The 12234-nt window shown below is 46.1% G+C and overlaps 1 protein-coding gene across 1 annotated transcript in view; it reads left to right on the top strand.

The window, feature by feature from the left end:
• The window catches only part of LOC144153619 (polycomb protein EED-like), a 33965-nt gene that overhangs the window by 8523 nt on the left and 13208 nt on the right, over positions 1-12234 (top strand). The window contains exons 4-8 of the mRNA XM_077685269.1: positions 1036-1101; positions 1736-1861; positions 3511-3592; positions 6660-6751; positions 9516-9649. Of these exons, the coding sequence (XP_077541395.1) occupies positions 1036-1101; positions 1736-1861; positions 3511-3592; positions 6660-6751; positions 9516-9649 (500 nt within the window). The remainder of the gene's footprint in view (positions 1-1035; positions 1102-1735; positions 1862-3510; positions 3593-6659; positions 6752-9515; positions 9650-12234) is intronic.

Genomic DNA, 12234 nt, shown 5'->3' with positions numbered 1-12234 from the left:
CCCGAGAGCACCGAGAGCTTCTCCAGAGGTGCACGCTTCAGCCGACCGGTCGTTTTGAACGCGTGGGAGCCGCTGCTGCCATTGCTGTTATCAAGCGCGCAAGTGACACGATTTCACGATTTCTGTGAACACCGATAGAAAAACCTAGGTGCCTAGACTTGCTGCGTCCGAAAAATCGTTGCTAAAAGCTTTGGCGCCATCTTGAGATGGCGATGGGTGGGACGAAATTTCTGCTTTTTCAGCAGTTTCGGTTTTGTATCCGATTCTAACGCGCATGCGATTTTTCGGCAAATTTTTTCGGAAAAAAAGTGCGCGTTAGAATCGGGTAAATACGGTAGTTCACTCTTCTCTCCAGTCAACCATGGTGTGCCATAGTTTGATTTTTGTTCTTTATTGCATTTTTGCCTGCTGATATGCATTGCTGATAGAAGTGCTCTTGGGTTGCAGTTTGTGTCTTTTTATCAACATGTGTTGAGCCACCAAGTACATTTATTTTATCTCAGCCGGTGTCTAGCTGACCTGAGCTGGCAGGAAGATATATGCTTAATAAGGCCCCACATAACCCATTTCACCACCCACAATTTGTGACGTCAGAAACTCAAGTGGATAAAAAATGCACATGGTGGCAATGACTATTTTTTCATGTTTTTGGCAGTTTCCACCTTACTAAACAACTGTTGCCACCACAAGTAGGATATTCCTATTCCCAGCACTGTGATCTACCAATACAAGCTTTGTTTTAACACTTTGGAAAATTGAGTTCAATAGTGGAACTTTGTTTCCTGTTGGGCAGCCCACAACCAACTTTTGCAAGGTGGTCCTGGACTATAGTTGAAAAGTGGCGGTGGTAATTCTAATTCTAGAGGTTTCTTTTTTTTTTTTTTTTTTTTCCCCGATGAGAACTACCTTTTGCTGCGTACAGTACTTGTTCAGTTAACTGCTGGGTACTCAATACTATGCGTAAGCTTTCTTCCCAAGAGAAAACTTCCTTGCCCGAGTGCATGCAACTGACTAATGCCCCCTTGTGAACCCCAGGTGACCCTGTACGAGTGCCTAGAGAGCGGTGGCATCAAGCTGCTCCAGTCCTACTGTGATCCTGACGTATCCTTTTTTTGGCTACCCGTTCTCAAAGATGCAGGCTTCAAGGTTTATTGTGAGCCCATGGATTTGTGTTTGATCCTGTCTGCGGTGGCCGCTTTTCCGATGGGGGTGAAAAGCGAAACCGCCCGTGTGTTGATATTTGGGAGCACATTGAAGGTCCATGCGTGGTCAAAATTAATCCGGGGCCCTCCACTGCAGCGTGCTTCATCCTACATTGTGCACATCCTGTGTGGCACAATTTAATGCGCTGCACAAGTTGTTTGATATTTGGGCGAAAACAGGACTAACCTTGTATTCCTGCTGGTAATCTGCCTTGGACCACGACATCGAAAAAAAATAATAATAAATAAAATACATGTATAGGGGCTCGAAGAACTGTCATCTGAATGCTCGCATGTGTCAAAGGATTAGTATTACAGTATATATGCTTGCCCATTCGTTGCAATTTTTGGCGCAGCGCTAACGCAGTGTCCTACACAGTTGTATAACTAAACCACTCTTCATTTGTGCCGTCGAATTCTCCGCTTGATGCCAAGGTTTCTTCTCGTCCCTTCGCGCAGTTCTTTGCACATCATCTGTTCAAAAGAAAAGAGAGAGGGAGGAAAGTCGTTGTGCCTTGACCGATTCTTCTCAGCCCGAGGAAAACCTGTACACGTGTGCCTGGTCGTACGATGACGTCACCGGCTACCCTCTTCTCGCCGTGGCAGGGTCACGGGGAGTGGTCCGCATCATCAGCCCAGCGGCCATGAAGTGCCTCAAGGTGGGTCTCTCCAACACGGCCACACGCACGGCAGCCGGTGCTTGCTCCAGCTGTTCCTCATGGATTGGCAGTGGAGGGCGAACCCTGTTTACCTGTGTAAAGAAAGGAGGTTATTGGAAGTACCTGATCGGTTCCTTGTTGGGAAGACAACCATAGAATATAAAGACCTGTGTGCGTGTGTGGAGGGGAAAAAATTAGTTACATGTGTGCAGAATTGTTAGCATCGCTTCTTCCAGAGCTGTTTGGTGGGATCCAAATTTCAGTACATATTGTTGAAACTGGCGACTGTGCTGGGTGTGTGCCAAAAAAAGTGCCGTGGGGTTCTGGAATGAATAATAATCTTTATTAGTAGATAAATGCACACAACCAGGGCAGAACGATGACTGGAAATACCTGCCAGTTTGCACACTGGAAAGGTGCCGACAGAGTGGTGTAGTCTTCGTGATGTTCCGGGTAGACAGGGCTACTTTTTCCTTGGAGAGGAAAGGAAGCCATTGACAACAACAGGTAAACAGGAGAGAGTGTGGCTGTGTAGTCTTGCATTTAGAAGGCATCTGTCTCATCTTGGAAGCAAAGGCATGAAACAACGCAACGACAAAGGGAGACAGCGACGAACACTTCCCACACCCGCAACTTTTCTTTGTTGTCTTGTTTGTTGCTTTATTTCCAAGATGAACTGTCCACTTCACTGCATGCGTCTCAGTGAGATTAGAAACAAATGGGCTACATCAGAGCCTGCTACCGTGTTGTTGGGACGAGTTTAGCAGTCGACACAACCTGACAGCAAGTTTTACACGACCCCACCCAGTAACCTATGTGGATCTAGTCCATGTTGGACCGCTTTGTGTGTGTCCATATGTCCACATGCAGTCTATATGTGTGGACAAGTAGACAAGTAGCCATTTTTTATTGCAACCTCAGGCCAGCTGCCTTTGTTGTACTAGATGTACTCTAAGCCAGGGCAGTGCTGAAGTAAACATTTTCACTTATTTTCATCCTGGGTTAGAGTCCTTCTGAAGTGCTCTTTGAAGAATTAAAATGAGGGATGGCATTTTGCAGTATTACACATGCTGATTTGAATGCCACAAATTTTATGGAAAAATTTTGATAATGAAGTGAGATTGCTAGAACATCCAACCACCAATGGATGTTCTAGCAATCCATCAGCGCCTGGGCCAAGCACCTGTGACATTACTGATACTAGTTTCATTTAATTGGCTGCTTTGTACAAAGACAAATGGAATTGTGAGTTAACCAAATGGCATTGGAGGTTGCTGAGTCTCTATTGGACTGTACAACTTGGATGTGCAAATTGCTGCTTTGCCACATTGCAAAAAAGAAAAGTTATTTTCGCCAAAGTGGTGAGAAACTTGATCGTTTTTGTCTTGTTGCTACCTGCTGAGGTGGCCGAATGCCTAAGGCATTGTGCTGCTCAGCGGAGGAATGTGGGTTGAAGTCCTGGTCACAAGGGCCGTTTGTCTGATCGAGGCGAATAGCAAATGCCCGTGTGTCTGACATTTTAGCGCACGTTTAAAATGCCCAAGGGGAAAAAATAGTTTGGAAGTCGTGCCTCACGGCCAAGATGTAGCTTCGACATGCAAAACGCTGTGGTTCTAATCTCAAGCTTTGCCTTGTCGTTTTCCCCACAGCATTACGTCGGTCATGGGAATGCCATCAACGAGCTCAAGTTTCACCCCCATGATGTCAACTTGTTGCTTTCCGTCAGCAAAGGTGGGACACAGTGACTCCTTCACTTTTATTTTTTTTTAAATATCTACTGAGCCTGGCCTAGTACTGATCGTCAGGAACTGCTCCAGCAGACGCATGTGGTCCATGAAGGACTCTCATATTGACTTAGGTTTCGGGGTTTTGGAAGCTTCTGTGTGTGGTGTTCGCCATGGTGCTGTTTGTGTACCGCTGCTTACTGAAATGCTATTGTGGTCAGCAAGTGCATATGACTGATCATCCTTGAAGAACAATGGAGGGGACACAGATGAGCAAGCAGAGAATGCAGGCACTGAGCAGCAAGTGCGTGTACATTTGGTATGTAAACCAGGCAGCTAGGGCAGGGGGACATCAGCAATTACTATAGCTTCACACGACAAATATCGTGGCTCAGCTAATGCTTGTCTACACTCATTGTTGGTTGTAATCATGTCAAAAACCCTTTGAGGGTCAAACTTTTTTGCCAATTTTCCTTATTGCTGATTTGAATTCTTCGGGCAAATCTATTTCGAGAAAAAGTTGTCGTAATATTTTTAGGGTGACCGTAAAGTGACAAAAAAAAAAAAAAAGAACGCTTGTGTTGTTACATACATGTTGTTTATTTATTAGTAACACGAGAAAAATTCTAAAAAGGTTTCGCGGGCGCAAGAAGTGGGTAGTGCCTGGAGGACGAAGTCGAAACTAGCCGCTGAGCGCCCACGCACTACTGGATGCGCAAGCGATAGCCGGTGCACGCCTGTTGCAAAGCATAACAAAAAGAAAAGCCACTAGTGCAAGAAAGAAATTTCTCGCAGTGTGACAGCACGTGGCAAGCGAGAGAAATGATCGAAAAAGGCACGCTTTTTGAACATACAATCAATGACGTACGTGCACGTCATTGACCATTTTGAAGGTGTCTGCAGGAGACGTACATGTACGTCATTGACCCTGAAAGGGTTAACTAAGACCATGCACGCCTGGCTCAAGTCGAGCACAGATAAGAGGTTTGTCAGTAGTTGGTTCCCTTAGGGTGGCGGTCACTGCAGGTGTACCAAAGAGCAAGTATGGATGGCTCACTCGAGTATGGCTCACAAGTACGGCTCACTCGACGTTTGTAGTAGTGCGAGACAATAGCAACAGTACCGGTCGAGTGAGCCATTTCTGTGGTGCTGAATTTATTTCAGCTTACCTTGTATTGCCCGGAAACAGCAGAGGCTTCGCAGAGACTGGGACGGTGTGCCGAAGCTGTGCTGAACTGGAGGAGGGCGACACTTGCGAGTGCTCGTTGGGCTGTTGTATAGAGACACTGTGGTATATTTAAGAGCATGCTTTAACCTGACTGTGTGCGCCAATTTGCGATATTGTCAATTGTTTAGTAAAAAAGGATGCGCTGCTGTTATGAGAAGGACTCTACTGACTGTTACGTAATGATTTCTTCGAAACAAAAGTTCATTGTGCCTTAGCTACCACATTGTGCGCATCCACACCTTCTGCACATTTGCACCTTTGTCAAGCGACCAAACTGTCGAACGACTGTATTTGAGTTTGTATTAGTGCAGGATGATAGCAACGGTACTGGTCGAGTGAGCCATGCTGTAGTGTTTGAATTGATTTCAGCTTACCTTCTATCGCTCTGAAACAGCAGAGGCTTTGCAGATACTGGGGCGGTGTACTGAAGCTGTGCTGAAAAGGAGTACTTCACTTCGGCAGCTATTAAATATTTGAACCCAATAAGTAGGCAGGCTTTAATCTACTAGTTGAAAGATTAGTCAGTCGTTTTAATGTGTTGATTTAATGTGAACTGCAAATAGAAGCACGAAACAACAAGCTTTGACTCAAAACAAGTTGTTTTCATTTATTTGTAGACTTCGTTTATAGAAGCATGAAAACTTGTGTGGATTAAATTTAGCAGCAGCATCTTTCTGGGTTGTGTGTCCCCATTTTTCGTATTTAGCACAACCATGTCTCGAAAGAAGGGAAAGCTCATGCTTGCTTTCATAGCCAAAGATCCAAATCATGGGGGTCCCCGTGTCTGCTTGGCTTCATCAGACACCCAAAAGGTTGACATCAATGACTGTGGGTATGTGTGTTTCCTTGAAAAAGGTTAGATAGCTTCATGAAATAATAATAATTCAGAATAATAAAACAGCCGACTTCTTACGTTTGCCTCCATGTTTGCCATTTTCTTGGTTGTATGTGGAAACCTGGCACCTCACTAAACAACTAGAAAGCAAGCCGAGGTTGGCTCAACCGGCCATGGAATGAATAATGGTCGGAGTAACATTTATAGGGACAGGGAGCGAGCTACCTGGATCAGAGAACAAACCAGAGTAGAAGATACCATAGTTGAAACAAGGAAAAAGAAATGGACTTGGGCTGGCCATGTAGTGAGAAGAACCGACAACTGGTGGACCATTCAAGAGATGGGTTGATTGATTGATTGCAGGGTTTAACGCGCCGACGCAACGCAGGCGATGAGGCGCGCCGTAGTGGAGGGCCCTGGATTAATTTTGACCACCTGGGGATCTTTAACGTGCGCCGAAATCTCGACACACGGGCGTTTTTACTTTTTGCCTCCATCAGAAAAGCGGAAGAGATAGGTCTAGAAGGAGGAGGAGGCCAGTAGTCCGTTGGAGGGATGAAATAAGGAAGTTCGGGGGATAAGCTGTGGATCTGAGCAGCACAGGACAGGAGCGGTTGGAGGTCAATGGGAGAGGCCTTTGTCCTGCAGCGGACCTGAGTAGGCTGAGGATGATGATGATGATGATGATGGTACCCCTATGCAAGCTGCAGGTGTTGTGTCTTGCGATGGAAGCAGTGTTTTGGATGACCTCAACGCAGACATTATAAAGATTGGCCCTGGTTGACTTAGCTCCTGTGAATTAAAATGTTGATGATTGATTTTGCTTAGAGGACCAATGAGTTACTAAAATCGGAAAGTTGGTGATTTGATCAGTCGTCCAGTTCCAGTGCAGACTAAAATGACACTGTATCCTGTGGTTGTTGGCGCTTTGCTTTCTCACCTGTTTATGGTGCTTTTCATGACTGTGCAGACCTGTAAATGCCTGACCCCATTGTTCCTCCTCACTCTCAGATCACACCCTCCGGTTGTGGAACGTCAAGACGGACCAGTGCATTGCCATATTCGGTGGGGTCGAAGGCCACCGCGACGAAGTACTCAGCGCAGTGCGTACAGCAACCCTCCCTGTCTCTTTTATTAGTGGCGAGGCCCCTTAGCGGCTGGGGCTTTTGGCATTTCCTGTCATTGTCGTCGTAATCGTCATTCATCTCGTGTAGTCGCGGTCCTAAAGCGCTAGAACGTAGCACGTACTAAAAAAACACTGGGACACTTGCTTACTCCTCGCACTAGAAAGTTTCGTGCTTCAAAGACAAGAGACTTTTACAGCCAAGCTGTATAGCTGTACCCCCCCAACGGTTTCATCTCCGTTGGCAAAAACACCAAGGCGCCAAAATACACTTATACACTGCATGCTTCGCCCCTCCCAGGTTTTAAATTAGTGGAGATGGCCCGGGATTTTTTTAATCTCTCTTCTTGTTGTGATGGCTGTGTTCTTTTGCATGTGAAAAACAAAAAGGAGCATCGTGTAATGAGGACACCTGCTTGAGAACTATGAGAAGGAAAAGTGCGAAAGTTGTGAGAGATGGACTGGTATTAGAGCTAACAGGGGGAAAGGCCCAGTTCTGTCCGTTGTGCTGCTGGGGTATCAAAGTGAAAGTGGATGCAAGCTTTGTTTGTGTGTAGCCATTGTTTGATCTGCTGGCCGAAGCTACTGTGCCTTTTTTAATCTTTCAAGCCACTACTTTGCTGTTCACCTTCTTTCCTGTTTTGGGGGGATTATGTTAGCTTTTAGCTTTTTTTTTTCTCATATGATTTTCTTGTTTAGCTGTTTAGCAAATTGTAATTTTTCATGGCCACAGTTAAAAAACACCAAGAAATTGCCTAGCACTTGTGTGTGTGTGCCTCGCGCTGACTGCCGAGCGTCTCCTGCCCTGCGCTTGTTTGTCAAGTGAAGCATACCCACTTAGGAAGATTGGCCGGGATTGCCCCCCCTCTGTTCACCCCCGTTCACCCCCAAAAGCTTCGGCGTTCGCCATAATCGTTGCTGCACTTGCTTGGAATGAGAAGGACACGTCATACCGTACGCCTTTCCAATGTGATGTCCAATGATTATCACTTCAAAAAAAAAAAAAAAGAAATGAGAGGAGCTCACACTTATAGCAGTAATGGTGGAGTACAAGTCGTTGCAGCAGCAGTGAACAAGAAGAAATCGGCTGCAGTCGTGAACTTCAACTGTCGGGATGATCGTGAAGGTTGCGTGCAGCTTCATTACATTCAAGTTTAACGTGTTAGTGTGAGCTTCCTTCATTTTTCTTTTATGACAGTTTGCTAGTGCAAACTAATCCTATGACAAATAAATTTAATACTAAATCAGCAAAGTGGAAGGCTGGTTTACGAGGATCTCGCAGGTAGTGGAGAGAATTTGCTGTTGTGATGACTTGAAAGGTGAATCAGTGTACATGCTTGCATGTGGGATGGGAACTTTCTCCTTTAACCAATCCAAGTTCTCTTTCCCAATGACTTACTTCATAAAAAAAACAAAGATGGGAAGTGGACGTCAAGAATTAGAAAAGTGAGCGAATGTTGGGAGGCAATTTCGATTCATGTCTAAGTAGATGGAGTGGAGATCAGCGAGGCATGGCACGCAAAGGAGGGACTACAGTTTAGTGCCTCATGAGACGTGCTGCGTTGCGGCAGCCTACTCGGGGATGATACTAGAGTATGCGGGGAGCTTGTCTGCCGATAGTACCATCAGGTGTGTCTGCGGGTGTTGCTGTGAAACGCACCCATGCATCACCCAGGCGCTCCCTCCCATGGTTTCCCAGTTAGCAAGGCAGTTCCTCCACACTCCGCACAGTGCACCGTCCAAAAAGCCACCCGTTCACCATGTTCTCTTAAAGGAAACCCTGCAACACTTTTTGTGCAGTGCAAGTAAACCTGCGCGACGTTTAGATAACACTGCCAGGAATTCCCGAGCCAAATATTACACGTGCACGTGAAGCGGTAAGTGCGCAAATCGCCGTGAAAGACGCAGGAAAGCCAACCGCGCTTTCTTCAATTCTCCTCAATAGCCTAAACGACGTCATTTGGGCCATGGCTGTCCTATTGGCTGTCGCTGGTCAACTTCGCAGGTTATTTCTCGCATTTCCTGTGACGATCCACTGTCGTTGACACTGTGTACCAACCTCTTCTATGCCTGAACCTGTACGCATACTTTTGGTGTTTCGTTCATTTTGAGTGCACGCGGGATTTGAGTGATGGACTCAATACTTTCCTATCAACAAGACCACTCGACAACAAACGTTTATTGCTTCAAAAACACCCTACCAGCCTGAGCGCTTGCTTGCAAGCAGGCAGCCATGCATGCTTTTTTGTGGCACCAGACCGGAAATGGAACCCTCCACGTTGCGGAGGAAAAGCGAGAACTCCTCGGCCTGTGATATATCGAAGGCCGCCGAACAGAACGGCGCGAGCTGCCCCCCTCTCTGAGAGAGAGCGCGCAGCTTTCGTCGCGTTGTCCGCGGTTGAGAGGAAACAATTATGCGCGATTTCTCATCGCGCGTAGTTTCGGTGATAGTGAACGGATTTTCATAATTCGTACGGGAGGAGATTGCTGGGACAATAGACTTTACCCCAAAATACATTCTGAGTAGTCGATGGTAAGTGTTGCAGGGTCCCTTTAAGAGTGAAGAGTGATCTGTTGCTGTGCATAGGTACGTGCCTCGCTTCAACCTTTTCCTTAGGTGTGCCGCGAAATCGAAGGGTACAATCAAATTAGGGAGCATTGCAGTCGTCGGTGTTTCCCCTCTTTCTCTCTCTGCCTCTTGGTGCTGCCACTCATGGTGCTCACCCCCTTGTGTGCGCGCACAGGACTTTGACCTGCTGGGGCAGAAGATCATGTCGTGCGGCATGGACCACTCGCTGAAGCTGTGGAAGCTGGACACGGAGCAGTTCCACCAGGCCATCCGCGACTCGCACCTCTACTGCCCCGCCAAGTCACAGCGGTAATGGGACCACTGAATACTTTGATTTTTCATCATTGCCGTGTTAACTGCATTTGGTCCTGTCCGTGAGGACCGAATGCACAATTCGGGGATAATGCACATAATACACATTTTTCAGAAGGTACACACTTATTCGTTATAATGGCGTAAATGGATACAATTAATCGAACAGAATTTTCAAAAACCCAAACTAGTACAAATAAAGAAATAGCAAAAATGGCAAACTGTGTAATGCTTTTCATTTACACAACAATGCAGATTTGGTGCAATTAACAGTTGGAATCGTTATAACAGTGTAAATGGCAATAATTGGTTAGACAGAATTTAGAAAAACCAAAAGTTTGCCAGAACTCACACTCTAGACAAGCAGCATAAGAATGGTACGCATTAGTAGAGAATTCTCTGAGTTCTTGCAGATATTTTTTTCCAAAAAGGGCATTTCAGTTTGTGTGCCAGAAATGTAGATGAAGGAATGGTCGGCTGTTTTCATCAAAAAGAGATTTGAAAGGCTGTACTGTATACTGCTTGAATGTTATTTTGCGTACCAAGATCCCACAGGCCAACATTACAGTAAGGGGCCTCTGATGATTTGCTGCTTTTGCATCCAGATGATCTTCAATGATTTGTGCGCTACTGTAGGTGGATAGTAGTGATGCTGTTGATGCTTTTCCATGTGCAGGGAAGGTGTGTGGTGGGAAAGGGAAACGTGAACTGTACAGCACCAGTGTTGGCTGATCTTAAGGGGGGACGCGGCTTTCAACTTCGGAAAAATGACCAAAACATCGTTTTTTTGAAACCCACATATTCGGCTTCTATGTTTCCTATTCTGTGCGTCAGCAAAGTTTTTACGCTGAAAAGCGTCGCAAAGTGGCATAAAAAAATACTTTTGTCAGGCGCGGTGACAAACTATCAGCGCAAAAGGGCGAAAAAACGGCAATTTTCGGAGCGCTCTATCTCCGCAACGGTGCCACCGGGCGCGGCCATTTTGATATGGTTAGATCGGCCGAGCGATCGTCTTTCCGGTTCCGCTCGTCTCTTGTATCTTCGTTCATTCACAAACGCACAAACGGCAGAAAAGAAACGACGCACAAACGAAGTTAGAAATAGATGCTGAAGCGCTATTGGTCCTCCGGTCGGGCACAGACCAACGACCCTCCTGATTGGATGTCGCGGGCGCAACGCAAGATGGCGGCCGCCTGAGCTGCGTAGCGAGCGGATTGAGTTCATTTTCGCCGCTTCGCTCGGCCGAGTTTCTGTTCAATCTGTGGTATTCAATACGCACGTTATCGCGATGGGAATGCTAGAGATAACGAGCCAGATTACGGGAAGTTGTGTGGCTCGAAAGGCGGAGGTCATCGAACGCTTCGTGGTGCGCGTGACTCTACCGTCGCCAGACCTTGGAGGGTGACGCGGTGTGCGCGCTTGCGATAGCGGTTCGTGAAGTGAACTTTTAGTCGGATTTGCGATGTTTACACGCTTAGTTATTGCTGTGTTTTGACTGTGGGCTCGCTAGCCTTGAGAAAGAAACGGTCGACGCGTCAAACGCTGCGGCGCGCACGGCATAGCCGACGCGCATTGGAGCATCACATGACTGGGCAACCGGTTACGATTGAACGCCAGTAGTTGTAATTAACGCCTGCGACGTTAGATTTAATCTTAAAAGCGACCTGACCAGCCATATCAGGTATAATCAAAGTTCGATATGTCGCGGTAAGCGTGCGCTGCGATGCGCGCGAGCCGTATCGCCTTTCTTGCCCTACGTTTCCCGTGCACTTGTAATTTTCATGCGAACAGGTTTGAGTTAGTAATATAAGAATAAAAATATGCTCTCTGCGTTAAAAATGTACGTTACTGTGGCAGCATTTAACAGTGATTTTTTTAGGGAAATTATTGATACCATTGCTTAGGGCATACTGGCTGTGCCGCGAGAAATATTGGATGCCTTGAATGTCAATAGTAAAAAAATATGCTCTTGCATTGAAGTTGGGAGTTATGCAGAATACTCTACCAAGCTTCAAAGTAGCTCATTTTCATCCTTGTGGTATGCAAACTTTTGGCAATGAACACCTGCACGTATATGAGTACTAAGTTGCTGTGCCAGGCAAGATAAAACATAAAAAAAGCCAAAAATGTTCAAATTTAAGTAAAAAAAAATGCTTAACTTGTTGCCATGGTGACAACACTGCAAAAGGAGGTTGTCCAGTGCGATACAGCCAACCAGCTAACCTACTTTGCATTGAAAGCCCATTGAAACACATCTTCCTCTCCGTTTGGTTTGCAAAGGGGGTATGTACTCTTCACGGAGGAGCTGAAAATGATGTTTTCTGGAAAGAGAAAGGCTGTAAAAGGCACTCAAATTTCAAGGCAAGGCCTTCCAGAAGCCCCATGTTCAAAAGGACATGAAAGGCTGCAACCGTGGCGACTTTTCATAAGTGAAACCTATGTTGCAACTTCGGAAGCCGTTTTCTCAAAACAGTTTTTTATGCCACCTATGTCGCTTGTACCAGGGATTTCTTCGTGACCACTGGGTCTATTTTGATTCCGTTTCTTGCATTACATTCCTTGATGAACAGTTCAGGTCGTGA

The sequence above is a fragment of the Haemaphysalis longicornis genome, unplaced genomic scaffold, assembly GCF_048455015.1.
Source record: "Haemaphysalis longicornis isolate Haplotype H1 unplaced genomic scaffold, Haemaphysalis longicornis Haplotype H1 scaffold_9, whole genome shotgun sequence".
In the NCBI taxonomy this organism is placed as follows: domain Eukaryota; kingdom Metazoa; phylum Arthropoda; class Arachnida; order Ixodida; family Ixodidae; genus Haemaphysalis; species Haemaphysalis longicornis.
Note: the sequence above shows the minus strand (reverse complement) of the source record. Positions and strands in the feature narration are given on the sequence as shown.